Source organism: Adiantum capillus-veneris, chromosome 22 (genome assembly GCF_014529385.1).
Source record: "Adiantum capillus-veneris isolate H3 chromosome 22, ASM1452938v2, whole genome shotgun sequence".
NCBI classification, from domain to species: domain Eukaryota; kingdom Viridiplantae; phylum Streptophyta; class Polypodiopsida; order Polypodiales; family Pteridaceae; genus Adiantum; species Adiantum capillus-veneris.
In genome coordinates, this window is record NC_140952.1 from 75,821,768 (window position 1) to 75,839,360 (window position 17,593).

General features: G+C 43.3%; 1 protein-coding gene across 3 annotated transcripts in view; it reads left to right on the top strand.

The window, feature by feature from the left end:
• Positions 1–12,578, top strand: part of TPR8 (Tetratricopeptide repeat (TPR)-like superfamily protein) — a 121,867-nt gene extending 109,289 nt beyond the window's left edge. Inside the window, exons 10-11 of one of the 3 annotated variants that reach the window (XM_086495878.1) lie at positions 10,721–11,073; positions 12,214–12,578. In XM_086495878.1, the coding sequence (XP_086352004.1) occupies positions 10,721–11,050 (330 nt within the window). In that variant the 3' untranslated portion in view covers positions 11,051–11,073; positions 12,214–12,578. Of the gene's footprint in view, positions 1–10,720; positions 11,391–12,213 lie in introns of those variants that run through there. The other 2 variants (XM_086495879.1, XM_086495877.1) reach the window with 2 other exon arrangements.
• Positions 12,579–17,593: the final 5,015 nt, after the last annotated feature.

Consider the following 17,593-nt stretch of genomic DNA (forward strand, 5'->3'; position numbering starts at 1 on the left):
TACTGAGCGCATCTCATCACATAGCTCTCTATGTAAGAGCGTATCCTTGGCCAATAGAAATATCGCTTGACCAAAGCTAAAGTTCTCTACATGCCTGGGTGCCCAGTGCTAGGAACATCGTGGCATTCACACAAAATCCTTTGTCGAACCTCATCCATTTTTGGCAGGCAGACTTTTCCATTTCTGAACAATAGTCCACCTCTAATGAAATATTGTCACCCAAGCCTGTACGCGAGTCATGCCCCGCTTCGACCTCGTTCCATATCTTGCCAAAATAGCTATCGGAATGACATAGCCTCGGAGAGAGAGATAGAGATCCGTCGAGATTTCAGCCATAGACAAGGCATTAACCTCAGAAATCCTGCTAAGTGCGTCGACAACTCGATTGTTGGATCCTTCTCTATAACGGATCTCAAAGTCAAACTCTTGCATAAGCTCAACCTATCTAGCCTTCCGGCCTCTGAGATCACCCTGATCACAGACATAGCGCAAGGAGTGATGATCTGTCCATGCAACAAATGTAGAGCCATACAAGTAGTGTCGCCATTTCCTCAAGGCGTGAACTACGCTGTAAAGCTCCTTCTCATACGTTGGATAACGCATCTCAGCGTCAAAAAGTTTCTTACTTTCAAACGCAACAAGACGTCCATCCTAGTAAAATGCCGCACCAATGGCATAATCACTAGCTCCGTTTCAACCACAAACGGTTTGCTAGGATCCACAATGTGCAATATTGGTGCAGTAGTCACCAAGTGCTTTAGTGTCCGAAAGCTCTCGTCGAGACGCTCATTCCAAACAACAGGTGGGTTACCTTTACGGTGAGGACCCAAAGTCTTCGGCCCTTTTGTCCCTCTTTTTAAAAGTTGCGTAAGCGGAGCAGCAACTTTAGAGTAATCCTTGATAAATTTGTGAAAAAACCCTGTAAAGCCTAAAAAAGACTTTACTTGGCGCACATTCTTGAGAATGGGCCAATTTCGCACTTTATCCAACTTTTCGGGGCCAACGCGAATTCTATTGCGAGTAATGATGTGATCCAATAACAGACGCTCTTTCTTGAAGAATTCACACTTGGAAGCCTTAGCATAAAGCTTCTCAGTTCTCAGTACTTCGAGAATAACGCGTATATGCGCCAAGTGCTCATACAAACTTCGGCTGTAGATCGAGATGTCATCAAGAAATACAACAACGAAGTTGCCTAGAAATGATCTTAGTAGATCATTCATCATTTGCTGAAACGTAGATGGAGCATTGGTCAAACCAAAAGGCAAGAGCAAAAACTCATAGTGACCATAGCGCGTATGGAAACCTATCTTAGCAATATCTTCCAGTTTGATCTGTATCTGATGATAGCCTGATCGCAGGTCTATCTTCGTAAAATACAGTGCTTCATGGAGCCGATTCACAAAGAAGATTGGCCAAGTTGCCTATAAACTGGCTCTTCCTTCGGATGTTAGTGTACATCCAATGTTTCATGTCAGCTGCCTTAAAGTAAAATTAAGCGAAGCTGACGTTGTTGTGCCTATCGAGGAAAATGTATGGCAAGATATGCAAACTGAGTATATTCCTTGAGAACTAGAGGCAGTTTTAGATCATCGTACCCGTCATTCGTGCTCTAACAGACTTGGACACTCCAAGTCAAGAATCAATCATGACAGCACCAAATAACCACTTCAAAACAGTTCACAGTTCACAGTTCACAATAGATTTGCATGGCCCGGCGGAGTTCCGTGCCTAGAGATATTGGCCCCAAACTCTGGCGTCCCTTTCGGTATTTCTTTATGTATTAATCAGTTCAAAGTACAAGAGAGCGGTTAGGGTTTCACTCTCAGACTCTGCGTCCAGGTGCTCTGCAGAGTGTGAACCCTCACCGCTTATTTAGATTACAAGAGGAAAATAAAGCAAAACTGCCGCAGCCCTGCTTTTGCGCCGCAAATCACGGAAACAGGCCACGTCAGCAGTTCAGCGCTTTTCACCGTTTTTCAGCCTGCTGTTAGGGTTAGCATTAGGGTTTATGACAGTTTTTAGGGTTAGGTTTTTTGGCAGATTTTAGGGTTAGGGTTTGCAGAATTAGGGTTTTCAGCAGCTCGGCTCCCGGGCAGACACGTCATCACTTTGTGACACGCGCCAAAAGGCTTAGGACGAGTACTTAATTAAATGGAAGGGTCAATCTAAAAGGTTTGCTACTTGGGAACTAGTTAGAGCTTTGAAAACTCAATATCCCCACTTCATTGATGAGGACGTTAATGGTTCTTAAGGGGGAAAGTATGTTATGTCCCGCTCGTAGGAGAGGGGATCTAGCCTTGACGCCGTTCAGATGGGCGTCCAGTGTCTGGGTGGACGTAGTGTGAACCCGGACTGTATGGCCGGCCATTATTATAAAAGGGAGGCCAAGGCCTCATTTGCAGTTATCGACCCCCACTTGCAGAGTGCCATTGGTTAGCTCGCGAGGCTAGGAGTGCGCGAGGTCACCTCGAGGAGGTGAGGCCGGTTGGTATGGGACGCTCTGTCTTACAGGTGCACACCTATGTCCTCGGACGCTGGCCCCAGCATGGGGGAGCTGCTGGATGGTGGCTATGGTCGAGTGGTTCCTCCGATGCGTGTCTATAGGCGGTCCGTGTAGCTGAGAGATTCACTCCTTGCGTTATCTCCTTCTCCTTGCATTTGTTTCAATCAGTGATGAGTTCACCACCTCCCCCGATGCAAAGACAATTGCAGATATTTTGTGCAAGGATAAGGCAGAGGATCTTGAGTTCTGGAAGGAGCTCAAGAGTCTAGATGCATAGGTAAAACCGTCGGTTCATTTGCTTCGAGTTTTGGATGGCATGGACCCTTGGATTGTCAAGGTTTATGAGGCAATGGACCGCATGATCGAGCAGCTTGCACTACTTGAGCCGAAAGCAGAGCGATATGAGGAGATCTATGCGCTTTGCAGCTCGAGGTGGAATTCATATGCCTCTCCTTTACACGAGGCAGCGTACATTGTGGATCCAGAGTTCTAAGGTGCAGGGCAAGAGACAGACAGAGAAGTCATGAACCAATTTATAGAGATCTTAAACAAGATGGTTCTAGATAGAGATGGGCGACGCATCGTTAGAGATCAGTTGAGACAACTTAGAGAGATGCGGGGGTCATTTGGCAGTCCAGATGCTTAGATTGATCGTAGAAAGATAGGTTCAATGCTATGGTGGGAGGACTATGGCTATGATGACCCTGAGCTTCAGAGATTGGCGATCCGTATTCTCAGCCAGTCAATTAGTACCTCATGCTTGGAGCAATTGTGGAGTACCTTTAGCCACATTGCTTCCAAGAAGAGGAATCGAGTTGGAGTGGAGAAGGCAAATGATCTTGTCTTTGTCAGCAAATTTGAAAATGCTTTGCAAGAGTATATGCAAACAGACAGATCCTTTTACACAGTGGGAGATGGAGCAAGAGGCTCCTCAGGCAGGTAGAGATGCAGCGCCACCGACACCAGGTACTTTATCCATGGCTGAGATCGAGCCGGCGGGCCTAGAGCTCGATGATGAGGAATGGGAGGATATCCATGATGTACAGCCGGCTATTACGAATTGGGAGGCCTCTCAGGCCAGTGGCTCTTGAGTCTTGAGACTTGAGAGTGGCGACTTTAGGACTTCCATTATCCTTACCTTTTTGTATGGCTGCTTGCCCTCTTTGTAGCATCTTTATGGTATGTGCCACCTTTAGTCTTTTGGTATTGTGGTCATTGGGTTGGCATCCTTGTAGTCTCATTATGGTATATGTCACCGTTGGTTTTTTTGTAGCGCCTTGGCGGGCCTTGTTAGCCAAATTTAAGCGAAAAGTGTTATCTCTGACTTCTACTCTTGCAATTATTTGAGAGCTCTAATCTGTAATTACATGTGTTATTGTGTATGGGCATTGTGTTTGTTCAATGTTGTGTGTGTACCATCATCCATGGCCGCGGCGCCACACATCCTAATCAAGTCATAATAAGGTTGAATGGTCTTCAAATCTTGTTTTTTTGTGGGTATTAGAGTCAAAGGACTCTAGTACTACTTGTATTTAACACATAACGCTAAAAATAGAATTATTTGGGTGTTTTTTAAGCCTCCCGTTCTGCGCCGTTCCTGTTCCGGACCCGTTCCCCCGTTCCGCAGGGAGGCCAGTTCCCGTTCCGCGTTCCGGGTAACTATGAACTGATACTGTTTGACAGAGGGATAGAGGAGGATCAACAGTCGATGGCAGTTCTAGAGCAGCATGAGTTTCCCTTGGATAGACTAGTCACAAGTGCCTCTCACAATAGGTTTTGTTCGGGGGGGGGGGGGGTTCTTCGCAGTTTGCAAAGGATTTTGGCTATTCAGCAAGCTTTGCATCTCTAGCAATTGTCCCGCTTTGTGAGATCTTGCCACCTTAGTTCTTCACGGTTGGTCCATGGAGATCTTCAGATGTTTCTTTGAGGAGTGGGCCACTATGTGTCGACCTACTTTTCTTGCAGTTATCAGGAACACGTCACATTTCCCTTGGCCTAGAGAAAGCCCCCATGATTTGATTTAGAGTACCGGTTTTACATGAGGACTCCTTCTGGAGGAGGGACGTTGTCTATGGTATCATTCAGGAGCAGACAATGGTTGAGGCCAATTATTTTATGGATATCAGGCAGTTTGTAGGTCTGTTTGAGAGTGAATTCAAAGAAGATTGAGGGAAGTTGGTTTGGTCGGAGAGATTTACATCTTGGTACCTTCCCTTGGCTTTTGAGGTGCACGGTGAGTGGGTCTCCCCTGCCTTCCTTCCAGTTTGGCTGTGTTGTAGATCCGCATCCTTTTTTGGAGTTCATCATCAAGAAATGTTAGAGTAAATGCACATGATTTTGGTTAAGTGATACGGCGGTTCTAAGTGAAATTCAAGAACTATCCGGCATTGGATGAGAAGTGGATGGAGGAGGAGGACGTAGTAGATACTCAGATATTGGGACTTCACCTTGAGATTTTCGGTCTAGCTTTGACTATTCCCAAAGATCCCACAGATCAACAAGGTTGAATATCTGGTGCAAACGGGAGTGCACAAGAGGGTAGTCACTCTGCTCCTCAGGAATACCGATTGGCTGACAATATTCTTCTATATGACTTTGTGAAAGAAGTTTTTCGACATGGGAATTCTCGAAAATGAATCTGATTTATGTGTGCTCTCTCATGTAACTGTGTTTGAGTGTAGGTTTGAAAGACAAAATGACTGCAGCATTTCGGTCTTGAGATTCTATGGGCACGATCGTAATAAGAATTTGTTAATCAGACATCAGTGAGGTCCTGTGTGGATCTAGATGCGATTGCTAAACACGTTATTGAGAAATCATGGTCCTAGATCTTGATGGATTTTATGTGATTTAATTTGAATGTGATTTGATGTTCAGTGACTGTTGTCTTTGTGCAAGTGCTGGATTTGTGTCGTCTAGTGCGTCTGTACTTAGAGTCGGTGTCTACTGAACTGGTTTATGACTTATGTTTGATTTTGCTGGCGTAATTGAGGGTGATTACAATTCTTTCAAGAGGGGGATATGTCACAAAGTGATGACGTGGCATGACCACCCAGACAAGGGGAACTGACAAACTGCAAGTTATAAGTTTGTTCCAACTTATGGGGTACCTTTCGATGGGGCCCAGGGGACACAACACTTAAAAAAATAAAACCAGAGGCTAAAGCGTAAAGGATGCTGACGTGGTAGACTTCTGCAAATCTCGCTGACTGCTGAAAGGGGCGCAAGACTTTGGGGCCAATACCTTTGGGCACGGAACTCCGGCGGGCTCTCTCTCTCTCTCTCTCTCTCTATTAAAGTTCAATGATTTTGAAGTTTCTGTTCGTGTGTTGCTATTGATTTCTGGCTTGGAGTGTCCAAGCCTGTTATATCAGTAGCGCTTCCAAGCTAATTTGCCCAAGACTGAGGCCCTGGCAATCAATTTATAGGCCTCGATCCTTCCAAAAGCAAAGTACATGAAAAGCTTCAAGTCTAAAAGCATCTAGATCCAAAAGCTAACGCTAGAAGCTGCCAGCGCGATTTGTGGAAATCTGTACGGCCTGCCACGCTAGCAGCGTAAATTTCGGGCGTTCGTACAACAGGCACATCATCAACCTTCAACGAAAGTTTTTTTCAATCCTTTGTGTCCCTTAGGCCCCCTTGGACAGAGCCCCATAAGTTGGTAGGAATTGAACTTTGAAAACTGGGCTACTCGGTAAGACTTGAAAGTTGGTAAAACTTCTTCTACATCTTTCACTAGGGATTTGACTCCTCTCTACCCGGAGTCCGTCCTTTAGGTCATGCCACGTCATCGCTTTGTGACAGCAAGCTCCGCTATGATGGTCCCCATATTTGCACCCCATAAAGCTACATCTTTCGCTAGGGATTTGACTCCTCTCTACCCGGAGTCCGTCCTTTAGGTCATGCCACGTCATCGCTTTGTGACAGCAAGCTCCGCTATGATGGTCCCCATATTTGCACCCCATAAAGCATAGCTGAGGTAACTGAAGTGTCAAAAAGCGAGAGCTTTGTTCGAGATTCCTGAAACTGAATCTACGAACACATCCTCTCCATGCTCCCCGTAGCTGCATATGCTCTCGTCAGTCTAGTCTCTGCTGCTCTCCAAAAGGAGAACCTTGGATTGTTGAAGACCACTCTTAGGTAAGTGTATGCATTTGTATATTCAACCGTTGGCTGACCATATGTGAAGGTCGGTGCAGATCGCCTGACCCACTCTGCTGTGGTAAACATCATAACTTTGGTCTTACCAAGGTTCACTGACAAGCCGCTATGATTAGCAATACAATGCAGCCAAGTGTTGCTGCATCCCCTCAGGCGAATCTGAGATTAACACAATATCATCTGGATACAGTAGTAATGAGATCCAGGTCTCTGCTAGCTGAGCTCCTCTATTGCCTTCCCTCTCAATGTAATCTGAAACCTCATCTACATACAAACCAAACAATGTACGGGAGTGTGGGCATCCGCGTTTCACTCCAACAGTGGAGTGAATATGCTCAGACAACCCCTGGGGAGTACGAACCTGCCCCACGACTGTCCTGTATAAAGCCATGATTCCCCAAATCAGCTCTTTGGGTACTCCCATCTCGTGTAGTATCTGCATCAGTCGAGCTTTGGGAACTGTATCAAATGCTTTGCGAAAATCCACAAAGCTGCAGTAAATCCTCCTACCATGTGATCTGCTTTCCTCAATAACAGCTCTGAGTGCCAATATATGATCAAGTGTAGAAAAGCCCCTCCTAAAACCTGCCTTGCCTGATGCTTGAATGTCTCCTTTCTCTGTCCATCTTCTCAGTCGCTGCTCATGAATGGATGCGCGCCCAATCATGATAGTACAGTGATTCTCTGGTATCATGGGGTCTCTTGCCTTGAAGAGAGGCACAAATAGTGGACATGCTCCAAGTATCCGGAAAACCCTCACGCATGGCTCAGTTGAACATTACTGCAAGAAGCTGTGCGAGCATATCTCTAGCATGTATAAAGTGATTGCCATCAATTCATCATGATCATATGCTCTCCTTGTTCTCCTCCTATCAATGGATTTCTTACCATCTCGGCGGTAAAGAGAGTGCAGGTTTGTATGCATGGCTCCGGAGAGTTGGGTAGAGACTGCTATCCTGAAGCTGTGTAAAGAGATGCTGCATATGCGCCCCAAATCTCGGTTGATATGAGAGCCGGTAAGGGGGGATGCTCATGAAAAAGTCTCCACGCCTCGCCTGAGTTCTGGCTCATGAATAGCTTTGTACAATTCCTCCTCTAGTCGAGCAAGATAAGTCCTCTTCTTCCATATCACTAGGTTGGCGGAAGGCTATCTGTGACTATCTATGGTGGGTATAGCTCCCAGGAACACCTCTCTTTGAAGTGTGGCTCTTGTCTCTCTACACTCCTCATCATACCAACTATTCTGGGGCATACTCCCAGAACGTCGTCTATGCCCGAGTTGGGTGCGTGGGTATGCCTCTACTGCGGCATCATGTAAAGTCTTGTCAATATATGAGTAAGCTCCTCTAATGGGCGTCTCGGCTCCTCTGTGGCCATGCGTTTGTAAATACTATCCATGTAGATAGAGTCGATCTCTGATGTAAAAGTGTATCTAGTATGCGTAGATGCCTGTGCCAGCGGTGTTGCACTAAATTGGAATGAAACTTTAAATGTGACGAGGGCGTGATCTACTGCTACCCCAACAGGCCTGGGGCCGATTGTAAAATCCTGATTAGATGGTATTAAACTGGCCGAGCCATAACATAGTCCACTGTGCTAGCCCCATGTCTGTGAGGAAAACAAGTGAACCCATTTACTCTAGAAATCTCTGTAGGTCATTCAGGATGGCCAATCCATGTGCAGTCCCCACTTCTGTCAAATATCTCGCATATTCATTATGCACCACATCCTGTGAGCACGTGGCCAATCCCATATCACTGGCATCCAACTCTCTTAACATCTCCTTTGAGGTATCATAGAAGGCTGTTTGAGAGTGGCCCGTCTTGGCATTGAAGTCCCCTAGGAGGATGACATCCCCATCTCTAGAGAACTGCCACATGTCCTCATCTAAAATCACGTATGGTGACTGCCCCTTGGACGGTGCATAGAGAGATGTGCTTGGGGGGAAATAGCATATTGCAATATAAAGTGGCCTCCCCGTTTCTGCTCACTCTGACCCACATATATCTAGCATGCTCATCTCTACGAACAATACGAATGATAGGGTGAGGGTACAACTCTTCCTTGAATAAATTGCTACACCTCTGACCCACTTTCTCTATGCTCTCATCTCACCTCGTCTACAAGTGGTCCCAATGGTATCCTGTCACTCTAGGCAATAATGTATCTTCCCCTGAAACTATCCTCAAATGCACCAAGATGTAACTTCATTGATCCATTACAGTTCCATACTGCAATTTTGAGACTGGTCCCATAGGTCTTGCACTGTCATGCATGCGTCTTTCCAAGATCACCACTCTTCCCCCTCTATAGAAAGCAATTTTGCCCTTCTCCCTCAGAGCCTTGATCTCTGGCGTCAGCTCTTGCATGTGTGCGATTTGCGTTGAAGTGAGGTCATCACCTAGAAATATCCCAGTTTGTTTAAGGGTTGGCTACTTCTTCAAGAACTCTCTTCTAGTTTCTACAGTAGGGAGATGTAAAATGAGTGCTCTTTCCTTGGAACTTCCTTCCCCACCGTTTCCTTTCTTCCCCACTCTCCATGCACTTGTCTGTGTGGCTTCAGAAATGCCTATGCCTTTAAGCTCTTGCCCGATGGTACGCGGGCCTTGCCCGACCATGTTTCATGGCTAATATTTGGAAGGGATAAGCACCTCCCCCTATGGGCCCTCTAGTGTGTTGTTAAAAAATAATAATTGTAATGACCTGGAGGCTAGGAGTTCTTTCACTACTTCTTCCACATTTTTAGTGTCCTTAAGTCCTATGACACACACATGAAGGGCTCTAGTCTTCCACTTCTTCTTTTCCTCAATGGTCATATTGATGATGGTGGCTGCCAGTGTAGCTTCAGCCACCTTTGCTTTTCCCGTCTTTGCAACCTCAATCCACTCTTCAACTTCTGCAACCTTCTTTTGCGTTTTGGTGAGGACATCCACCCATGAAGTGGTTGTCTTGACTTCTGCTCTTCCTCTTCCTGGAGATTTTTCACCTGTTCTCTGATCTTCTCGAGTTTCTTAGTCAACAAGGGCTGAATTCCTCCCTCCTTACCTTGAATATTTTTACTCTTACAAGCTGCCAGCTCTCCCTTAAGTTCTTCAAGCAATGTATCTTTTGCACTTAAGCCTTTTTCCATATCTGATTTCCAGGCTCACTAGAAGCAAAAGCCTCATCTAGCCTCTTTTGCATCACAGCTTCCATTACCTTCATCTCTGCCCTCACAATGGCTTCCATCTCCCCTTTGAGTGCCGTGGACATCTCATCACGCTTACCAAGTGTCTCTTTTTCCATTTCTTTCCTCATATGTGCATACATAGCATTTCTATAATTCTCCGCAACTGCATACATCTCTTTCTGAGACTCTCCGTCTTAATTATCACATGTACCTTCTCAAATATTAGGGCATCCTTTACCTTGGATAGTTTTCCTGCTCTGAGAGAGCCAAGCGACAATGTGTTGTCCCGACCTTTCCTTCTAAATGTGACCTTTGCTTTGGGCGGTGTTTGAAATGCCACTGGATCGAAAGTATTGTCTGGTTGCTTCATCATCAATGATATGTGCAACCTATAGGACTTGTGTTGGCCTGCAAGAACCTCCCTTGCCTCTGTGCCCTTAGTGCTTCTGCATCCTCACGCAGCCCGCCCCACACTGCCTGTGTGCTGCCTGCTAGCTGTGACCTGCGTGTTGTAGAGAGAGACCTTCACTTTGTTGTCTACAGAGAGAGGCCTTCACTTTGCGTGTTTCTCTGAAGAGAGAGGCGTTCGCTTCGTGCACTGCGCACGCGCACACACACACACACACACAGAGAGAGAGAGAGAAATGAAATGTTATATTAACGTCTTCAAAAGACCAAAGTGACCAAAGAGACCAGGAAGTACAATGCGGTGTATCTGATACCAGGTCAGATTAACAAAATAAATCCAACTAGGGATAACAAGATATAAATACTGCGGAATCCTAAACTAAGCGGATAGGTGTGAAAGGCGAGCGAGAGAGAGAGAGAGAGAGAGAGAGAGAGAGAGAGAGAGAGAGAGAGAGAGAGAGAGAGGTTCCTTGCAGGGTCCAGAAGCTAGATACAGCACAACAATCCCATTAAATGTCCAACTTCCACAAGAAATGGCAGGTCTTTTCCCTGCCGTTGCAAATTTGGCAGCCCAATTTGCCGGGGATCAGGCAGGTCCAGGAGAAGATGGTATGCATGGGATACACATTGATGGGCAACCAGAGATAAGGATGGATGGCAATATGAATGTGACGGTTGAAGGTGACCCACAGTTTGCGGGTTTGATGCAGTCGATGCTTCAAATGTTTGCTGGAGCGTCGAATCAAAACAGAACTGAACAGCCCAATCAAAATTCTTCTCAGGGTCCTCATGAAAGTGGACAATAGTCTAAAATTGCGGTCTCTTGCCTGTGAGTATGTTTCCTAGTGTCGGGCGTGTTGCTGCCTCCTCTTTGATTTCATGCCCTACCTTGGTGAAGTTGATTGTCTATATTGATCCACCGCACAAGGTCTCACAAACAGTACCTACCCAGAAAGTGGTCTGGGTAATGTAATTTTTTTAAAAGAAAAGGCTGTAATTTTGTACGAGGAGCTGGAAATGACCGTGTTCTTTGGGACATGGTAATTGACCTGCTAGTAAACCAGCAGCATTTTGATGCTAATGCTTGAAATCAGCACGTTATATTCAGGAGTTCCTATATTAATCAGATTAAGTTTTTGGCATGTATATTTTATATGTTTAGTAGCCCTAGTTCTTTCGCCGAAATGAAGTAAGCAAGGTGAAGAATCACATGGGCATTCTAAAACAAGAAAAGAACCCATTGTGGCCCATTGATTATGAGAGGTGCCTGTTAGAATCCAAAATTACACACATGAAGAATGTACGGTGCTGTAAGGCATGTTTTAGCAGGCCAAAAAAGCACTTAGTTTGTTTATTATTAGTTTTGTTTTATGAGATTATTTTATCTTCTTTTCCTTCATGAACAAGGGACCCTTTTCTAACTAGTTCTCAATCATTTTTCAATAACAAGGGGCCCATTACATATGTGAGACGTATATATTTGTGTTGTGTGCATGGATTAGAATATTCCGAAATGCAAGCAATACAAGTAATGAATCAAAAAATGGAATCAGATATTAGTGTTAAACCTTAGCTTTCCATGCCATATAATGATAGGGCTTGTGGAAGATTGGGCTGTCATCTTGGCATGCAAAACCATACTTTGGATTCCAATTTTGTAGGAAGAGGCCTGTGTTCTGTTCTCATTGCTAGACTTTCGGCCTCTTGTTTACTTATGAAGGTTGTAGGTGGGACCACATAACTACAAAGTGGATTCAAGTGTGCGCTTTTTCGGGTTCTTTTTTGAAAAGATGTTTCTATGCAAACTCTAGAATAGAAACTTGTGTTGGTCATGTACAATGATCCTATCTAAAATCACAGGTTTTTGTATTGCACCTGATTTAGCACGATATCTCGTTCAATAGGCTTTAAAAAAAAAAAAAAAAAAACTATGTTGAACCTCGATAGTGATTCTTTATTATGCTTGCAGGTGGTCATTCACAATGACTCTATCTGAAATCACAGGGTATATGATTGCGTGACACGCCCTCATAATGAATAAAACCATTCACTGATCATTATTTTTGGATTTGGGGATCCAGGACACGAGTTGTCGCAGGTAGACAAGCGCGACTCAAATGTCCAAGAGTCCCTCAAGTAGCTCAATTGTTGATGTGTGGTTGTAACCTATATTCCATTGTAGGGTATGGCCTATGTGATAATTTGTAGTCGTCAAAGATAAAGATAAAGGTAAAGCCTATGTGGATCATTTCTTTGAAGACAAAAGATTGTGTGCCCCAAATGGGGTTTAGGAAAGTTTAGCATTTTTGAAAATTTGCAAATTTCTTTTAGTAATTTTCGTCTGCATCATTACAAGTACGAAATTTGGCCGTCTTGGTTAATAAGCCTATCATTTTCTTGTGGTATGATTGAAAAAGTCTAATGCTCGAACATGAATTGTTTTATTTTTGTTTTTGAAAGTGCTTGAACATGGCCGAGTGTGTTGGCAATCGGGATGGATGATACTTGTTGTGTTTGGATGCTCCACCTCAAGAACAGTTTCATATTTAATAGGTGCTTTCTTGTTAAGTGTTTCTTGTGTACACTTCAACCTTTTATCTTTTATTGTGTTTCTTCAACCTATTAGCGGTGCTTTCTTGCAATCTGTGTCTTGTTTACACTTCAACCTATTGGAACCATCATGATGTAATTTACTACATTATGATGGTATCAATTGTGGATGCTTCATTTCTTTCAAGTGTAGTGAATTAGGACACCAAATGGAGATACATCTTCGTCAACAATGGGAGTATTAAGGGTGCACACCTTGTCATTAAATGGTACATCAATTCTAGGAGGGATCATTTGTTGAGGATAATCGGCGATGTGTCTCTCATGCATTGTTATGGATATGTGAATGGTTAACGCATTGTGGTCTTCTTTGATTCTGGTAGTATGCATGATGTGATTAGCGACTCTCGTGACGAGCGCACGTCTAGAAGCTCGACCCATTGATCCCATTAAGGCCTCTAGTTTTGCTCTTGGCATGCACTCTTCGTTTACGCATTAATATCATAATGTGATCGTGTCCATTCAAAATGTCCGTTTTTTTTGAAAGTTTGTGATTTCTCCTCTCATGATACAATGTGATTTTATCATTTTTGGCCTTGAACCCATCAATCTTGCCATTCAGATGGGTTAACCCTTCACCAATGCACTAGCCATGCCTCAAATTTCAAGGGTGACTACTTTTATTTTGAAGGCGATAAAGGAAATCTTGTTTTCTTATACACAAATTGGTAAGGCATACGACTATTTTTTTCAAATTTCTTACAGTTCTTTTGAGAGTAGAGTTTTTCTAGCTCTTCTTTAGAAGGGGAAAACCCCTTGGAAGGCTATTGCAGCCTTCTAATTTTACGCATGTCATTCGAATTTGTGTTGTCAATTTGGGTGCGGAAGCTTATGGTGGAAGAGGACATTGGAAGGAAATGCACAGAAACAAACCCAACCTAGGCTACCTAGGAAAGACTATAGGTCACAAGTAGGTGCTCCTCCGTTTGATTGCATAAATGACGGGTACTTACATAGAATGTAGTATACTCTAATGACTCTACGGTTTAAAAACTACTTTATTCTTTTCAAGAGATTCCTATTGTCTTGTATTTTGTAAGGCTAAGATTAACAACATTTCAAAATGCCACATCAGCTTGGCGAGAGAGAGAGAGAGAGAGAGAGAGAGAGAGAGAGAGAGAGACTACATGATTCGAAAGAGAGATGAAGGTGTCACAACTGCTAAGTTTAATCAAATATCCAACTCGGAGACGATAATTTTGTGTTAGGATTTCAAGGGTAACCTGAAATGTCTAATGATAGGCACGTGCGCCTTATGCGGAAGGGCAAAATTTACACTTTCCCTTCCAATGAATAACGTTAAAAAAATTTACCCACCCACATTAAAATACCAAAAAAAAAATTACTATGCAAGGTAAAACTCCTTTTAAGTTTTGGCAATACATTAATATTTCATTTATGTCATGTTCTTCTATGCATTGAAAATTTGAGACATGTTTTTTTATATACCTTTGATAAAATCAAGCATTTAAACATTGTCAGACCATGGTCATGCATGCTCCACAACTTGAGCACTTCACATCTATCCATTCACATCGGCTTTGGCCACCTCTCATCACTTGCCTTTCGTCTAGAATTTGCAAATCACTTTGACCTTCAAATCACCATAACCTGCAATCCATAGCTTCGTTTGAGGAGCCGTTTGGACCGGCTCGTACATCACTTTGAACACTATATTCCAAAGAAAAAATCATGGTACTTTGGACATATAAACCTGCCCTTCCCAATTGGACCATCTTGGATTCCTTTTGGCCTTAAATAACCCATCAAGCATACATCCCACCTATCACCTGCCATGCCAGGACCTTCATACCTCTTTAGCTCTTTGCCCTGCACATGTAAACACCTATAGCATTGCATAGTACATTTTGGAGCTCTGAACAACTTTGGATGCACCAAACATGCAGGTGCACGTCCTGTAGCGGAGTGTCTTACCGGCACGTGGCGAGAGAGAAGAGAGGAGAGGAGAGAAAGAAGAATAACACATACAATGGGTGCAATCTCCTCCCGTGCAAGAGAGCATTTTTCTCTTGCATATATCTATTTATAGATTTCTTGAATGCTCAAAATGAATACATATTGGCCGATCAGACATAAATGGCTATAGCTCATAAAGAGCACTTAAATAATGAAATGTTTAAAAATGTGATATCCTTGCGCATAGTCCTTAGCTTTTGTCACATTTAATCTACAAGAAATACGTGATTTTTCACTTAAATAATCTCGGCAATCCATAAATGTGATATCCTTTCGTATAGCCCTTAGCTTTTGCCACCCGTGTTCTGATACCATTGCTACAGACAAAAGCACAGAGAGCCCTACATAATAACAAAAATAACATACTGCAAGCTATAAAACGACAGATCCACATACTTGGAAAATCCCACAAGCGCGTAATCAAGCTATACACAAACAAAGAGAGTAAGAGTGCGAGAGAAAAAGAGAAATGACATGCAGGTCCACCTCCTAGAGTGGAGTGCTACATCGGCACAACGAGGGAAAAGAGGAGAGGGAAAAAGAATTAACACAGACACTAGTGGACTTTCCCCCCATGTAAGAGTGAGCATTTTTCTTGTGCACGTATTTATTCATAAATTTCTTGAATGCTCAAAATGAATACATATTGGTCGACCGGATATAAATGACCATAGCCATAAAGAGCACTTAAATAATGAAATGTCCATAAATGTGATATTCTTTCACATAGATCTGAGCTTTTTTCACCTGTAATTTACAAGAAATAAGTGATTTTCTATTTCCATTACAACTAATTGAGGACAGTCTCTAATTAGATGGCCTTGCTTGAGACGGTGAAAACAAGCGTTGGGTAAATTCTTATACACTACTTTTTGAACATGAAGCACATGGCCCTAATGATCTTTGAGTTGTACGCTCTCTCTGAGAAGGGCATCAATGTCAACTTTAATAAGTAGCTGAGGATCCACTTGGGGTTGGTTCCATTAGTAGGCTTATGTCTTAAAACTTTACCCAACTGAGCACCAATTTGTTTGAGCCAGGGGAAAAATTTGTTTGAAGCACATGGCCCATCTGATCTTTGAGTTGTACGCTCTCTCTGAGAAGGGCATCAATGTCAACTTTAATAAGTAGTCGAGGATCCCACTTGGGGTTGGTTCCATTAGTAGGCTTATATCTTAAAACTTTACCCAACTGAGCACCAATTTGTTTGAGCCAGGGGAAAAATTCAATTGGATCGTCTGGGAAGTCTACCGAGACAAGGACCTTAGAGGATTTTTTGCCTTTAGGATCAAATCCTTTATGCCGTTTAGAGACAGACATTGGAGTGTTCCTAATTAACCACCACCCTGTGCTAATTACTTGCAGAGCGCTGTCAAAATCGTTAAAAAAATAGTTAGTAGTTATTAGGAAGATATTTAACTTGAGTGGAGAACAAATTCTTGGCCTCCCATTCTTGGGAAATCAATGCTTAAGCACTTCAATTGGACTTAATTCCATGACAAAGGCCAATGACTACTCTCTCCTATAGATACTTGAAAAAACTATTAAGCTCAACAATACCAAGAATCACTTCACCTTTCCCATCACTTTGTCTCTAAGGGTTGTCATTTGCAACCTCTTCAAGACTTTCCTCAGAATTGTTTGCAGAACATTCTTTGTTTACCTCTTCTTAAGTTGCAGGTTTGGGCTCTCTCAACATTGGAGCTAGTGTTTTGCATGTTAGAGTTACCTTGGTTAATTTCAGAGTCTTTATTAGGGTTTTCAATATTTTTCTAGACATTTGAAATGACTGCATATTGATCACTGAGCATAGGAGGATTAGGAATTACATGAATCGGTCTCTGAATAGTATAAGTGTGAGCTACCTCATTGAAGCCATGTACTGCAAGGTGAGGTGAAAGAGTTGAGAATGTCATGCTGGAATCGCTATTGTATGATGGGGAAAATATTTTCCATGGGGTTGTTTTAAACCGCATGAGCGTACGATATAGGATCTTGAGATAAAATTCTTAGTGCAGGCCAAGTCCTCCTAAGACAAAGTTGTGGAGGAGTTGAAGGAACATGAGTGACGTTCCAAGAACATTGTTATTCTTGGAATCTCCGAAGAGAAGTTAGAGACGCCTCCTTCTCTTGCCATTGTTCTCGGGGGAGAGAGAGAGAGAGAGAGAGAGAGAGAGAGGGAGGGAGGGAGGGAGAGATATCTTGATTTTCCACCTTGGGAACTTGAGAGAGTGTGTGAGAGGAGAAAGATAGCAAAAATCCCTATGAGCCCCTCCATATATTATGTGCATGTGTGCAACTAGTCTTCAATTAGAATGCTTAACACTTGACCAATGAGGTGGAAACACCCCATAATGCAACTCATGCTTATCCTACACTTGTCCTAGCTTGTTTTGCATGAAGAACACCCCCCCCCCCCCCCCCCCCCCCCCCCCCCCCCCCCCTCCTTCTCTTGGACCCTTCTTTGTAAGTGTAGACACCATACATACTTGTTAAGTTCACTCAAAGCTAGTATGTGCTAGTTTGGACACGTGGCCTAGCCAAGTTTAGTAAACAAAGACTAAAGAAATTACTAAATGAGAAAAGGCTGATCTAACCTTATTATTTAGCTTTTCCCCTTCATGTATTCAAAACCATAAACTTACTATTGTATAAATTAGCTCTGGTGCAAGACCTTTGCACAAACCTTAGAGGCTTATGAAGCTGACCCAAGGCTACAACCTACTTGCTAATTTAGGACCTGGTAAATTAGGATAAAATTT